Below are 16441 nucleotides of genomic sequence, written 5' to 3'. Positions count from 1 at the left end.
CACTAGGCATGGTTATTATATTAATAAATTTTCATTGCTAGTTACCAATGCATACGGCCTCTAGACACTTTAACAACTAAAAGCCATTATTTCCAACAAATGGACAGTATGCCCCCAAACAATAGCCAGAAAAAAATAAAAACAATGAAAGTAAAAAAAATTGCTCTCTGCATGCAATGTGATTTAGACACACACAGACATACACACACACACACACTCTCCCCAAAATGGGGAAAGGAGGGAATTTTATAAAATGTAAAGAATTCAATTCAGTGTGTAAACAGGGATCACTCCAGAAAAACCATGGTGTTTAGAATCAAACTATATGGAAAGTGACAATGTTTATTTAACCCTATTTTAGGTTAAACGTGCATGAGCCTTAGTGAAAGTTAAAAGATGACTTTTGGACTCATAATACCATAAACCTCCGCAAAACAAAGTAAAACATCCCTGTCAGGACTATTTATTGAACAGATGGAGAGACTTCCAGTCAAGGGAATGAGATTTTGATGTGATGCACAATACTTGCTTTTACAGACCAGAATGAGTTCCCTTAGTGGTCAGTCAACCAGCCTGTTGTAATTGCACCCAGCCTTTGGATCTCACTTGCTTCCAAGCCAGCTGGGTCTGGGCAGAGTCCAGTCACCATTTCTAGCTCTGGGTCTCTAAGGCAGGGCTGGTGCAACCATTTAGGCAACCTAGGCGGTCGTTTAGGGCACTAGGATTTGGGGGGCGGAATTTTCTTCAGTGCGACTGTACCAGCTGGATCTTCGGCCACCCTGGTCGCCGCCGGCATTTAAGTGGAGGGAGTTGGGGCAGGGGGGGGCGGGGAGGGCCGCCTGCAGCAAGTAAGGGGGGGCCGCACGCAGGGGAACTTCCTGGCCCCAGCTCACCCCTGTCCCGCCTCCTCCCCGAGCATGCCATGGCCCCTTCACTTCTCTCACCTCCCAAACTTGCAGCGCCTAAGCTGATTGGCGCCGCAAGCCTGGGAGGCAGGAGAAGTGAAGCGGTGATGGCGTGCTTGGGGTTGAGGCGGAGCAGGGGTGAGCTGGGGCGGGGAGTTCCCCTGCATGCCGCTCCCCCCTTACTCGGGGTGGAGGGTGGGGGGTGGTGAGCTGCCGTGGAGGGGGGCACCTCAGGGCAGGGCTTGGGGACGGGGGAGGGCACAAGGTGGAAGTTTCGCCGAGGGTGCAAAACATCCTTGCACCGGCCCTGCTCTAAGGCACACTCTTGGGTATAGATTCCATCTGACACCTTTCCTTGGGAATATGAGACTCTGAAGTCCAACTGCCCTAGGCTCTGAAAGCAGTGCTGAGAACTCCCAAGTCACTTACGCATGCCCCCTGCCTTCCTCCCCACCTTCCATCTAGTCATGGATGCTCTGGTTTATAGTTTAACCCTTAGGGATGATGTAGCAGGTAAAGCAAAGAACACAGGCTTTGCAGAGGAGCTTCTTAACCACAGTAACATTTACTCTTAAAACATACAAGAGTTACAATTCTTTGGGGGGGGTCGGGGGAACAGAAGCCTGTATGCTCTCTCCCTTGAGTTGATCCTTACCTCTTCTTGTGAGTCCTCTGGCCAGCTAGTGGATCAGGCAAGTAAGGCCTCTCTCCCACCCTCTTCTGCTGTCTGGCAACGGTCAGCTGGTGAGACTGAGAGAAAGAGCCTAGAGCGCATCCTCCCTTAAACAAGATTTCTGCCCTCTGTCAGGTGACCAGCCAATCAGCTGCTAAACTCCAGTCAGGTGGTTAGCAGGGACGTTCTGGAGTCCAAACTGGGAACAACAGTTGCCTCCAGCCTGGCTCCACTATAGCAAAACCATTGCCCTCACGGTGGGCCCCCTGGATTGGAAGACAATCACAGCTGATGACTTGTGTTAGCCCTTCAGGGAGGTATCAGGCATTACACTAAACTGCCTTGGGTCTGACCCTGACAGCTCTCCTTAGAGTGACATACTCACAATGTGGGTCAGATTCTTCAAAATGGCAGTTACACTCTAAACTGAAAGTCACAATTTGATATAGACGTACAGCTATACCAATCCATCACATCTCTCCCCCAGATGAAGATGAAATGATCAGGGTACTTCACCTCTGATCCTTGGGAAGTTTTCACATCTCCCTCTGGGATTGCACGTCTGCTATTACAGATATGCTCCCATTAATATGAACTACTTCCACATCATAACCTTGAAGTTCTAGACTCCATCTCAGTAATTTGACATTAAATCCTTTTGCTTAATATAACCAGGGAGATAGAAGTGGTTGATATACACTGTAAGATGCTGCCCAAATAGATACAACTCTAAGTTCCTAGGTGCCCATATTATGGCAAGATACTCCATTCTCAACAGTGGTATAATTCTTTTCTCAGGGGAGTAGTTTCTTGCTCAGATACACAATCAGATGCCTCTCCCCCTTGTCATCAGTTTGCATCAGCACAACACCTGGCCCAGCATCCAAAGCATCTATAAAAGCCCTGGAGGGTTTGCCAAAGTATGGATTTACCAGAACTGGATCTGACTGAGGGTTTCCTTAGTTTAGAGATGTCGCCTTGACATTGATTGGTTCGATCTATTTTGTTAGGCTTACCCTTTTTACATAAATCCATGATGAGTGCAGCCAAGAATCTAAAGAGAGGGACAAGTCTCCTGTAATAACTTGTCATCTCAATAAAGCATTGGGCTGACTTCCCAGTTTCTGGAGTAGGCCAGTTCTTAATAGCTTCCACCTTTGCAGGTTCAAGCTTAATGTAGCCACTTTCCACTATATGGCCAAGAGAGGCCACTTCTACCATCCCCACTTCACACTTCTCCACTTTTACAGTCAGTCGTGCCAGCTGAATGCAGTGGAGCATTCTCCCCATATGGATAACATATTCCTCCTCAGTCTGACAAAAGTACAAATATCTACCCCCTCCAGTAACCTATCTCAAAGGTATCTGGAGCCCCTTTGAGGCCAGAAGATAAAACCAAGAATTCAAAGATCCCCAATGGGGGATAAATGTAGATTTAAGCCTGGCCTCAGTTTCCAAAGGGACCTGCTAATAATCCTAAGCGAGATCAGTTGTGATAAGATATTGTTCCCCAGCTCAGTTTCCACCTCTATAGGAGATATCCTCTTCTGCTTTCAAACCCAAAATATTTTCCTGTAAATTGGAGATGGGGGTGTCACTTCAAACGTAAGGAGCAAAGGCATTTTAAGTGGTTCATGAGCCCCACAGTCTGCCTATCCATTTGGCTGTAGTCTTCTAGGCTTTCTCTCTGAGAAAGGGGATTAGAAAATGGAAACAATCTATGGGGTCTACCCAATTTAAGTCACATGCCTTCTCAAAGGCTGAGAGATAGGAATCAGTATCCCAGATACACCACCCCACCCCCTGCCCTTGGCGTCTATGCCCCGCCCCACAAGAAATTACTGTTCTGTGTTCTATCTCCAGCTTCTAGATCATTAGATCCCTGGCTCCTCCATTGCACAAAGGTCCAGTTTATACCAGCACTGCCTCAATGCCAGTGTTGCTGCTCCCAGTCAGTCTTCCTCTCATAGACTAGGTCCCACTGCTCCAGAACTCTTATCACCACTGGATCATCTGTGGTGTCATCTCCTTGGTCCTCCACCTGCCCTGTAGGAGAATAGGAAACCACCTCAAGGTGTTGGTTTGGGGCTGGTACCCTGTTCTGCCTCTGGTCATCTGAGTGCAGCCAGGTCTGACTTGAAGATCAGCCATGGGCAGACATCCTTGTGAGCATGTGCTGTCAGGAAACAATTCTTCTTCCCAATCCTTTCTTCTTTCTCCCCTCCCCCGCCATTTTAGCCATACATGAATCAAGAGGCTTCTCACACTTGGCCATATCTAAAAGAATTAATCCTTGAATCTCTTCCAGCTCATCAAAATGGGCCTGCCAGGTGCCATCATAGTCTTCAGGAAGCATTATTTTTCCTCACATTTCAGAATCTACAGGGAGTCATCATTACTTAAGATTAGGGTGACCAGATAGCAACTGTGAAAAAACAGGACAGGGAATGGAGGTAATAGGCACCTATATAAGAAAAAGTCCCAAAAAACAGGATTGTTCCTTTAAAAATAGGACATCTGGTCACCCTACCTAAGATAAGATTCTAGTATCCACATCTAAGATAAACCAATACTTCTCAAAACAGCATTCCAAACTGAGATAACCCAAAACTATATGTCTAATCAGAATCATGTCTGTATTGTGTACCCATTTCACACCTGGTATAAACAGGAATAGCTTCACTGAAGCAAACACTAGTTACACAGAAAGCTCATGTGGCATATCCTAGGTTTTATGTTGCTTGATTTCTTATAATTAGGTCAGGATGGCACGTTGGGGGCAGGCCTGTTATTGCCTCTTCGCACTTCTGGATGCAGTGTGTGTTTTTATCTCACTGGATGTACTTGCTCTTGTGCAATTTTCAGTTAAGTGTTACAGAAATATTTTTACCAGTTTCAGCTGGTGACCTCTTGCTACACCATTCTCCTATATTATGGTCTAGTGTCTAATCTATTTTAGTTCTTATACAGCAGCCAGTACTGTTCTCCAAATCTCAAAGTTCTCATATGATTCTCTTTAAAACATATATTGCAGTCTAGTCCCCTCATCATTTTTTCCCTTGCTGACTATGGGAAGCTCTTAAAGCCTTCTTCATGAAGACACCTTATAACAGTAATACTCTGTGACATTGCACTCTAGATGATTTTATGAAAGTATGCTGATGAGTGTGAACATAATGTAACTAAAATATGCTTCTTGCTAAAGAGCTCTTGTAAGGTATCATTACAAAGCTTATAATCTACTGAGTGTGTTCATCCTATTTGTATAAATGTATCGAGAAACTAGAAATAGGAAATATAACTCTGAGAGCCTATTGTAATTATGCAAAGTGTGGGCCATTAATGGTGGTTTGGAATCTTGATGGCTCCCGTTAACCAGGACAATTGACTGTAGATGGCAGGTGACACGATCACATGTCACTGTAATCCATCTTTAACCTGGTGCTTTTCCATTGAGAAGGAGGGAGTGGGAACCCAGAGAGGGACAAAGGATTCCCGCCTTATGCAAAAGATATATACGTGGGTGGAACAGAACAAAAGGGGCAGCCATAATGAGAAATCCCCTAGCTATCACCTGAGCTGGAACAAGGGCTGGACCAGGGGAAAGGATTGTGCCCAGATTAGGAAGGCATCCAGTCTGTGAAATAAACTTATTGAAACACCTCTGAGGGTGAGATTTTTTCATCTGTATTCAGTTTTATTACTATACTGGTCTTAGACTTGTGTGTTTTATTTTATTTTGCTTGGTAATTCACTTTGTCTGTCTGCTATTGCTTGGAACCTCTTAAATCCTACTTTCTGTATTTAATAAAATCACTTTCTACTTACTAATTAACCCAGAGTATGTATTAATACGGGGGGGGAGCAAAGAGCTGTGCGTATCTATCAGTGTTATAGAGGGCAAACAATTTATGAGTTTACCCTGTATACGTTTTAAACAGGGTAAAACAGATTTATTTGGGGTTTGGACCCCATTGGGAGTTGGGCATCTAAGTGTTAAAGACAGGCACACTTCTTAAATTGCTTTCAGTTAAGTCTTCAGCTTTAGGGCACGTGATTCAGACCCTGGGTCAGTGTTGGAGCAGACTGGCATGTCTGGCTCAACAAGACAGGGTGCTGGAGCCCCAAGCTGGCACGGAAAGCAGGGGAAGAAGTAGTCTTGGCACATCAGTTGGCAGTTCCCAAGAGGATTTCTGTGATCTAACCCGTCACATACTCAGACCTCAGCAGTTCAAGAGTCAAATTAATAATCAACATTATCCAAAAAAGCCACAGTAGTGTGAATTCATTGTTTCATTTACTAATATATAGAGATCTAGATAAATTATTCTCACAGCAAAATCACCAAGTATTATTATTATATCAACTACAATTGGTTAATAACATAGTAAAAGCATCCTGGCTGTCTAATCATTAAATCACACAGTGTTTTAATATCCTCTGCTGCAAAGAGCCGCAGGAGACACATTGAAGAACCACTTGCTGGCTCCCCAGCCTCAGTCTGAGTATCAGAGCTTTATAATCTTCACATACCTCTTGTAGCCCTCGCCAGCACCCCTTTAATAACCTGAATACCCTCACTTACATTTTTGGTGCCTAGTGCTAGCCACCATAGCCTAAGTACACTCCTCACCTTGTTTTTTTGTAATTCCAACTATCTAGGTACTTACATGGCCCCCACCACCAATATATCTGAGTTCTGCTCCTGCCTCTTTCCAGACAAACTATTCAGAGACAGGCTTCCAGGGAAACAGCCAGTGAGGTATGCACAACATTCATCCCCTACAGCTTGTGCAGCAGCTTTACCAGACTCCGGGGGCGCTACAGCTCCTAAACCCAGCAAGGGAGACACCACCTATGTCCATGACCCAGCAGCCTACTGCTCTTTCACTTTCTCTCACCTCTTCACACTTCCTTCTGGTGCCTTTGTGCCTTCTGAGTTAATGAGGTGATTCGTTTTTTAATGCTCTTCAGACCACCTTCAATCTCTCAGTCCGGCACAGTTCCTATATCCAGTTTTGCAAGGGGCAACTAATTGAAGTAGCAGTGACCAGAGTGCTGGCTCAGGGGGTATTGCCCAGTACTCTGGTCAGGTCTACACTTCCAACACTGCATCGGTACAGCTGCATGCCGCAGAGCTAAAGTGAAGACATTCCTACACTGACCAGAGAGCATCTCCAGTCAGGGTAGTTAATCCACCTGCAGGAGAAGCTCTCCCGCAGACATAGCACTGTCTACACCTGTGGTTAGGTCACTGCTCAGGGGTGTGGACATAGTTATACCAGCATAAGTCTGTAGTGTACCCTTTTTGCAGCTCCCTTACCCTGGAGACACTCTTCCAATTATTACATACCCCAAAGGTTCTCTCCTCTATTTCTTCACATCTAACACTATTGAAGGTTTAATTTACTTTCAGGTTTGCTTTCTCCAGCAGTATCCGCTTACATTTATATTAAATTCCATCATCCAGCTCTCTCCCCATTTACTTACTTGTCTTAACTCTCTCACAGCTTGGCAATGTCCTTATTATTAAGGCTCCTGTCAATACTTTGTATCTCAAACTGCATGTCTAAAGCATAAATACCTCGGAACCCTCAAAACTCACCTGTCATCTTCTGTCAGGAGAATTCTTTGCATTTATCCTTCCCCACCCTAGGAACATGGGAAATACCAATATTGGAGCTGGTTGAAAATGATGTTGCATAAAAATAGCTTTTAAAAATTAATTTTTGCAATTTTTCTTTAAAAGGTGAGAATTTTCCCAATGTTTAAGTGAAAAAATCAAAATCAAAGCTGAACATTTTCAGGTTGTAGTTTTTGTTTGTTCCCCTTTATCTCTCTTTTCCCCCTTGCCACTACGACACTTCTCCTTTTTTGCCACTGAAAAAGAGATGTAGAAAGGAAGAAAAAGAGAAGAAAAACAAAAACAAAAAAAATTACTGTTTCAAAAATCCAAAAAATTAGCTTTAACTTTGTGTCAAAAAAAATCAGAAAACTTTGAAATATCTATTTTTTTCACTAATTTTCCAATTTTAATTTTAAAAAGTTTAGAATGAAAAATGTTGAGGGGCTCTAATTAATATTCATACCAATGGCACTTTGCGCCAGATTCATCTCTGATGTAACTCCATTAATGGGTTCCTTACTTCTGTAGCAATCTAACAGAGCCAGTCTTTTGGGTGTGCTGAAACTCAGCCAAATGCTGGAAATCGTGAGTTCACATGGCACGAACAACGGTGATTTCACAAGCATTTCTCCCTAGCAGTAGCTCACATACAGTGAGTGACCAATGGAGCAATTGCTGGTGGTTCCTGAGCTGACTAGTCACTACGTGCTGACTCCGCCTTTTTTCCATATTAAAATATGTTACATACTTTCCTGGTATTATTTTTACTTATAAGCAGTTGCTGCGGGTGCCATAGGGGAGATACCAACTCACAAACGAAACAGGTGTCCACCTGTTTGGGAATGGGGGAGGGATCCACTTGATCAGGAATAGGAAGGGAAATTTCTGTTGCATGGTACGGGAGATTTCCGTGAGAAAATCTCGCTATTCAGCTATGATCCACCACACTATGAAGCAAATACCCGGCGAGGAAGATACCTGCGCTCATAGTCATTGGTGAGGGAATGGAAGAGGAGAAAGGCTTCTGTCTGCAATTATTGTTTTCATCAAATTCACAGCACTGACATCCACATCAAACCAGGAGGCAGCTGTATTTACTCACATTCTGCTCGGTTTTATAAGGCTCCAGTGTCTGAGGTTGCGCTGTGGGTAAGTGTGAGGATAGTTTTACAGGCCAGAATATCAGAAAATCACCACGCCGTGGGGGATCTGTGACACTTGAAATGTATTAGGCCACCTCTGGCGGCATGTGTGAAAGTGACTTGCTCTCCCGATGCCTAAGGTCGATGCTTTCGTCACACACTGTAAAAAGAGGGGCCAGCTACTGGATGTCCCGGCGCTGGGAGGCTAAAATCTGTGAAAGTGATTGATAATCGACACCAATTTCCCCCCTCTAGTTTAAGACAATGCTGGGCTTCCCAGCGGTTTCCATGTCAAGCACACTAGGCAAAAAATCATGACAAATATTTGCCCTGCTACTCCTGACAGGCATTACAATAGGGTCCCGCCGCATGCATAACCTGGCTGCGCTGCACAGAAGTCATCCCCCAGCAGGGACGCGCGGCCTGGAACTTGCACGGGAATTATCCGCTCCACGTTTGCAATAACCAAAGCTAGTGAGTGCGGTTTCCCCAGGCGCCAGATCTTGCTTGGTGGGGATAGGTAGCACAGGTGGATTGTGGAGAGGGGGTTACGAGCGACTTGCCTTAACTGCCAGCAAACAAGGCGAATGGGTGTAGCTGGCAAGTCCTTTCTCCCGCCTAGAGGAAGGGAAGTTGAGGCTGCTGCTGCCCTGGAGGATTTCAGAGCCCTCGACTTGCCGGGCTCCTTCCAAGAGGAGGAATTATTTGGTCACTATTAAAATGAATGAATCCCCCTTCCAGGCAGGGCCAGCGCGCGCGCTTTCCTCGCTTCTTGCGCTGCGCTGCGCAGCACTGCGCAGAGTTTGCACCAAGTTTCCCCGGCAGGAGGGTTTGCCTTTGTGCCTGCTCAGAAGTTCTTCCGGCACTTTCCCCCTGTAACTTCTGCCATGTCTTTAGGCCAGCGGCGCCTCGCAGCTGACTGAAAATACCCCGCAGGCTCCCACGTGCGCCCCTGCAGCGGAAAGCTCTGCGGGGCCAAGACTCTGCTTCCCTTGGAACGCGTGTTGGGAATGGCGGGGTGATCTGGCCCATGCCTGGAGGGGGAATACCCCACCCTGGGTTTACATACCGCCTGCTGCAGAATAAACACTCGTGGCCGGGCGCCGGGCCTGCAGTGCGCGCAGCTTAGCACCACCACTGGGCTCGCCGCTACACTGGTTCATTCCGCGCGCCAGCCCAGGATACGCAGAAAACTGGGCTCCTAACGACCGGCAAAGGGTGGGGAACTGAGGGGCAGGTTAATACGGAAGTTTCTAACTACCCCTTCTCCCGTTCCTGCTACCAGTCCCCAAGCCCGTATTTAAAAGGGTGGGTTACAAACGGCTGATTTCCCCTGACCCTCCCAGGGCACAGTCCCACCAAGCTGCTGGAGGGCAGGTTTCAGTCTCCCTCCTTCGGCTGCGCTCGGGTTCCGCCTAGGTGAAGGAATGTCATTTCGCTACTAAATGGTTAGTCTAATTTGATCTTTATTATGCTGTGGATTAGGGCTGATTCCTATTAAACACAAGTGCAGTTAATCTAACTGCAGGACGTGTCCCACTGTATGTACAGCAGCCTCTGTTCCAGCCCCACCGCTTCCTGCAACCAGCGGATTAAGATTTAATTAACAGGGAAGTTTGCTAGCGCTCGCTTCCAGCCTCTCTCTGCCTCACAAATAATTTATACTCTGCTCCGCGAATTTTTATTCAGGAGCAAGTATTTAATTTCATTCTAAAGGGGAGCTGAATATTTCACGTCTTGCCCCAGGCTTCCAGAGAGAAACCTGTGTGCAGCAGCTTCAAACTCAACTGTTGGGGGATTATTTTTTTGTCCAGGCAGGGAATTACTTCCATGGGGACAATGTATCAGCTTTTTTTTTAAGTTAACAGCCTAAACTATCCCTATGAAATTTAATCATCATGATCCCCATTGTGGGCTGTATAAACTCAGGCTCGAGCAAACCTCCAAGAAACAGCAACAATTCTGATAAATTGTCCGGCTCGGCTAACTACACAAGAATGGCTTTTGTAATTAAAAAGGGAGCTGAGTTAAACCAACACCTCCTAAGCCCCTCTCAACAAGGCTAGAAAGGGAGAAATGTGGCAACCTGGTTGCTTTAAATAGCAGCTCTTTGTAGCCCATTCATAATCCCAGATATGGAAACTCATCCTGGGGACAGTCAGCTGCCAAAAAAAAAAAAGCGTATTCAGATGCTCAAAGTCCATCTTTTTTTTCCAGTCTTCAATAACCCTGGCACTTTATAACCAAACAGACAACTCCTTTTCCAATTAAAGTGGAATTAGGAAACTCAATCAAATTAGCTCACTATTAAAGCCCTTCTTTATTAAACCGTTTTATTGTAGTAATATTAAGTTTCACTCACTCTTGGAACACGAGACTTTAAAAAGTTTCCCTTGTGATATTGATTTGGCTGCTCTCCGGTTGGAGCGGGGTCAGAAGTATTTACCTAAGTGTAATCTGTAATATTTACTCCCCAAAAGAACAATCTTAAAATTGTTGCCAACCTGATCAATTGCGAAAGCCAATGAAGAATCGCACGGTACTCGCTCTGGTTCTTTGATTTTACCCCTGGGCTTCTTCCAATAACCATGAAGACACACAGTTCGTCTCATACACACCAATATATTAACTGGTTTATAGGAACAGCACTGTCAGTTTCAAGCCAATGTTTACACAGTTATATTTGAAGTGAGAAAGTAAACAGTCCAGCTGTGCCACAGAACAGTTTGGTGGGATTAGGTTTCCATACCAACCAACTTTAGGAGCTTTTACAGTCTTAATTCAACCATGCACTGAACTTATTCTTTGTGAGTAATAGTTTTCCTGGGCCAAACGCTCCCAGGACAGATAAGAAAAGTCCCTCTGCCCTCCACAATCACTTTTTTTTTTTTTTTTGGAGGATCGGGGCATTGTACGAAGCTATTGCTGACGCTCTTTCTTATATTCAGTGAAAGAAGAAAAATAGCATATTTCTTCTATTTGCCTTGAAGAATAATCAATGCGATTGATGATAGTGCCGTTCGTGTACCCTTCCTCCTGAAATTAATGGGCGATTTAAGACATCAGGATCGGTCCCAATATAAAATTAATTAGAGTTTAAAAAAAAAACACACAAGCTGATTTTGTTTTGCCCGATTTGATTCCGTTAACAGAATTTTTCTATTTAAACAACCTGTCTTTAATATTATTTATTATTTGTCCGTTTCTTATCTTAATCATATAGAAGCAATTAAAATCTTGAATCATCAAATGAAAAGAAATGGTTCCTCTTTCGTCGCTGCAGTCGCAGGATGATCCAGCATCTATATGCAACAACGAACACAATTATTTTAACAATACACTTTGCCTTTCCCTGGGATAATGTCAGATTGTCTAAATACAGGAAAGAAATCAGCAAGCCCCAAACTAGAAAATCCCCTACAAAATGCACTGGAGATATTTTTTTCTAAACAAATAAAATATGAGGAATTAGAAATTAAATTATTTGACATTTTGATGGAAAAGTAAATTTCTGTATGCTGCATTTCTCTGTGTGTGTGTGTGTTTTAAATGTCTGCTTCAGATTGTCTGCTTCAACCATCTCATAAAATTTAATAAACATGTTCAGAAAGTTCCTAAATTATTTGCATTAATCTGCCTTGAATATTGACTTTATGTGTTAACTGGGTTTGCCAAAACATTGTTCCATAAAATATCATTTGCCATTTGTAAGACTGACTTTTAATAGAAAATAACATTTATTTCTAGTATTTCTATGAAATGGAAACACAGAAAGTAATTGTTAGAAACGGCAAGAAGTTTGCTACATTGGAACCAGAAAGCAATTTTCTTGCAGATCACAAATGAAGAGGCTCATTAAACCGTTATACAGCATTGGCGGCTGGGTCCTACGGACAGTTACAAATATATCTACTTTCCAATGTTATATACAGGTTATAACATTTCTTGGAAGGGGTGGGCGGGAAGGCTTTTCAATTTTACAATATATTTAATCTATATACCTGGTAAGTATTACAATGAGAGCTGTCTAACCTTTAGCTTTAATACCAAGTTCACCTACAAGTTACATTAATAACTTAGATTTCCATTTTATAACATTATACACTTGCTAGTATACATATATATATATATATGTATGTGTGTGTGTGTGTATATATATATACACACCTCACAATTCACCAAGGATATCCATGCTTATGGCCATAAGCAACAAAGAGAGTGACAAACATCTCAACAATGAAAGTGCACCTTTATAACCTTTTTTTTCACTACACCTATTATTTGTCAGCTTTGCCCGACACCCTGTTCGGTGCCCGACAATGGAGTGAGCCGGAAGGGGAGCGAATCAATCGGTGTCCATATAGTCCCCCCTCTTTCTCTCGCTCTATATTTATATCTTCAGGGAGTGCCTTGGGGTGCAGCCCTGCCCTTGGCTGCAAGGCGTGAGCGGTGCTTTGGCAGCTGTCAAGAGCCGCGAGGAGGGAGCGTGGCCTTGGCTGCAGCGCGGTGCCCGCCGCCGGCCGGGCGCTGCTCCCTAGCAGGGGGCTCCGTCTATTGCTTCTCGGGGGTGTTATTGACCATGGGCCCGTAGAGGCCGCTGGAGTAGACCTGCTCCTTGTGCACGGCGGAGCGGTCCCGCATGAGGTCGCTGAAGGCGTAGTCCATGGGCGGCCGGAAGCCCAGCGTGGGCATGAGGCCGGCGGTGGAGTAGGGGGCCATGAAGGCCAGTCCCCGGCTGTGCGCCGAGTAGGCCAGGCGCAGCGGGTTGAGGCCCAGGTGGGTGCCCAGCGGGTAGGCCCCGGCCTCGGCGCCGAAGTGGCCGGCGTTGGGCTGCAGCGGCGAGAAGGCGGAGCGGCTGCCCAGCGTGCCGATGGCCGGGCTCATGGGGCCGGCCATCAGGGGCCGGTGGTGGGCGGCGGCGGCGGCCGGGCTGGGCTGCAGGGCGCCGTCCCGGGCCCAGCTCTCCTCGGGCCCCTTGTCCGGGCCGCGGTTGTTGAGGATCTGCTCGATGGCCTGCACCACGTCCCCGCCGCAGCCCTGCAGCACCAGCTCCAGCACGCTGCGCCGGTGCGCCGGGAAGACCCGCGTCAGGATGTCGATGGGAGTCCGCTGGCGGCCGCCGGCCGAGGGCGACGGGTCCTGCTCGTCCTTCTCTGCCTCCGAGCCCGAGTCCGAGCCCAGCGGGCTGATGGAGCCCGGGCTCTCCTCCCCCTCCTTCGGCCCCTTGGAGACGGGCGAGCTCAGGAAAGACTCGCCGTCCCCGTTCTCCGAGCCCGAGCCTTGGCGAGCTTCGGGGGAGGAGGTGCCCGGCACCGACTCCCTGTCCGGAGACAGGGGCTTCCCGCCCGCCTGCTGCGGGGTCACAGCCCGGCTGGGCAGCAGCGTCTTGGGGAACAGGTCGAACTTCTGCAGCTTGGAGTCTGCAAGGAAAAGCAAGGAGCCCAGTGAGTGCAGGGCCGGAGCCCAGCCCGCAGCCCCACGGAGCAGCGGCCCGCGGGGAGCCGCATGGGCCTAGGGAGAAAAGGGCTGTAACAAAGGCAGATACAGCTCTGGCCATAGAGACCAGAGGATCCCAGCAGCTCGAGGTTGGGGCCACAGGCCCCTTCCCATCCACCCTCAGCCGCTTGGATTTCTGCTACTGGAGATACTTGGAGGCACTTAGTATTTAGTCATTTGTTGACACCGTTTTGTGTCTCAGGACACAGAGAGTGGGGACCAGTCCCTGCCCTGCAGGGCTGCAGGCTTGGACTCTGACTTGGATTCAGTCCCTCCCCAGAAGGCAACTTTCCAGCCTGAAGCAAGGAGGTCCCCTCTCTGGCTGTGGACCCAAGATTGAAATCAGTCACTCAATCCCCTAGAGTAGGTTTTCCATCAGCTGCCCCCCCTCCCCATCCCTATAAACCAGAGAGGGTGACATGATTAGGCCAGGAAGGATGGATGGATAAATAGATGTGTATTGGGATGGATGGATAGAGGGGGTGTATGGAGATAGAGGAGGCTTATGGGGAGGGATAGATTGATATAGGGATGGTTGGATGGATAGATGTGTATGGGGAGGAAGGGAAGATGGATTGAGGGGGTGTATGGGGATAGACAGATGGGGTGGCTGGGGATGGATAGTTGGGGTGTATGGAGAGATAGGGAGAGACAGATAGTACAGTATAGGAACAGGCAGATGGAATGTATGTAGATGGATAGACAGGTGGGGTATATAGGGATGGGGTGTATGAAGATTATATGATGTTTATGGGGATGTATGGGGATACATAGAGGGGGTGTATGGGGAGGGATAAATGGGTGTATGGGAATAGGCAGATAGCTGGGGTGTAGGAGCATGGAGGGGATGTATGGGGATACATAGAGGGGGAGTATGGGGAGGGATAAATGGGTGGATGACAGGGTATATGGGAATAAGCAGAAAGATGGAGTGTACGAGGATGGAGGGGATGTATGGGGAGGGATAAATGGGTGGATGACAGGGTATATGGGAATAGGCAGATAGATGGAGTGTAGGGGGATAGATAGATGGGGTGTAGGGAGGTAGGTAGATAGTAGGTAGGTAGATAGACCCCCCCCCGCTTAGCTGTCCCGGAGGGGGGTCGCTACCTTACCCGAGCCCCCAGGGCCTCCCTCGCCGCTGGCCCCGCTGCAGACGGAGCCGAAGACCTCGTAGGCCGGCCGGGGCGGGATGATGCCGTTGGCCGCAGCCAGGGCCAGCCCCTCCGCGGTGCCGTAGAGCAGCTGGAGCTCGCGGGCCTCGTTCTCCTCCTGCGCCTGCTGGCGGCGCAGCGCCACCTGCGCGGCCATGACGCGCTGGCGCTCGGCGATCAGGGTGCACTTGGCGCACATGCAGTCCTTCCAGCGGCAGTAGCGCTTGTGGCCCTTCAGCGCCGACACCACCCCGTGGTTCCGGCACCGGGCGCACTTGGGCGTGCGCGGGTACTTCTCGGCAGCCCGCAGCAGCAGCGGCGGGCCCCGAAGGAGGCTGCCGGCCACGCTCACCGGCAAGCTTGCGGCCGCTGCTGCCGCGGCGGCCGCCACCGAGCTGGGGGGCACCGGAGGGGGCGCCGAGGGGACGCTGGGCATTTCGGATCTCAGCTCCATCCTGGCCACGGGCTTCCCCAGACTGCAGGGGAAGAACCCAGAAACAAGCAAAGCTGCTCCAAAGCAGTGGCCCCTCAGAGGGAATCCCCTCAGCACCCACCGAGACCTGGGCGCTATAACCCCCCCCCCGATCTCTCCACTAAACCCCCGGGCACTATAAAAACCTGGATCCTTGCAATACCCGCCTAGACGCCGGCACGATGAACACCCAGACTAGTAAAAGGGGGTATCTAAGTCCCCCGCACGCCCCAGCCCTGTCAGGGAGTGAAATGCCCTTCAAACAACCCCCACCCTCTGTCTCCTATCCAGTCCCTCGAGAGCAAACTGCAGTCCTTGGAGAAACCGGCTTCTCGCTGTGGAGAGGGAGTTAAAACCCCTTGGCTCCGTTATTGTCCAGGCACCTCTGGCAGGGCGCTGCCAAGCCCATGTCAGAGCGCGCAAGACCTGGGGCTAGAGAGAGTTCCCTTGCTCACACCTGTCCGCTTTCCTGCCGCCAGATCAAACCCGAGTCCCTTTAATTTAGTTTATTTCGTTTATTTTTTTAATGTGTCACCAATCACCGGTTTCCCCTGCGGTGATCCACTGACACCTTTACAAACAGCACCCACCATTACCAGCCTGACCCGAGTCAGGCAGAGCTATGCCTCCTGCCCCCCTGCCAACAACGCCACGGGGTCGGGATCCAAGAGAAACAAGCCCTGCAACGAACTGAGTCCTCTGCAAAACCAAACAAAAACCGCAACAACAACCACCCCCCAAGTTAGCTCTGCCCCTCGAACATGATCCTCCCCCCGCGACCGCGCAGGACAACGGCACAACTCACCCAGCAGAGCCGCCTAAACCAAATACACAGCAGAAAACACAACCCGCTAAGCCCCGCTCCCTGGCGCTCCCAAGACTCAGGCAGCTGCAACTTCAAACTTCCCCAGGCCCGCAGCGAAAGAGCCTCGCCCTCCCTCTCTACTCATCTGCCCTGCGGCCCCCAGGCGCG

General features: G+C 48.1%; 1 protein-coding gene across 1 annotated transcript; it reads right to left on the bottom strand.

Moving 5' to 3' along the window:
• Window positions 1-11000: 11000 nt before the first annotated feature.
• On the bottom strand, window positions 11001-15432 carry DMRTA2 (DMRT like family A2). Its single transcript, XM_030573943.1, has 2 exons — window positions 14958-15432; window positions 11001-13766 (listed from the first exon to the last, which is right to left on the bottom strand). The coding sequence occupies exons 1-2, from the start codon at window positions 15430-15432 to the stop codon at window positions 12898-12900; spliced, it is 1344 nt and encodes a 447-aa protein (XP_030429803.1). The 3' UTR covers window positions 11001-12897.
• Between the last annotated feature and the right edge of the window lie 1009 nt (window positions 15433-16441).

The sequence above is a fragment of the Gopherus evgoodei genome, chromosome 8 (assembly GCF_007399415.2).
Source record: "Gopherus evgoodei ecotype Sinaloan lineage chromosome 8, rGopEvg1_v1.p, whole genome shotgun sequence".
Lineage (NCBI taxonomy): Eukaryota > Metazoa > Chordata > Testudines > Testudinidae > Gopherus > Gopherus evgoodei.
The sequence above is the reverse complement of the archived record's forward strand: the minus strand, read 5'-3'. Positions and strand labels throughout refer to the sequence as shown.

Coding starts and splice junctions, on each gene's coding strand:
- DMRTA2 (XM_030573943.1), bottom strand. CDS start 15,432: ATGCCCAGCGTCCCCTCGGCGCCCCCTCCGGTGCCCCCCAGCTCGGTG. Junction 13,767..14,957: donor GGGAGGCCCTGGGGGCTCGG/GTAAGGTAGCGA, acceptor TTTTCCTTGCAG/ACTCCAAGCTGCAGAAGTTC.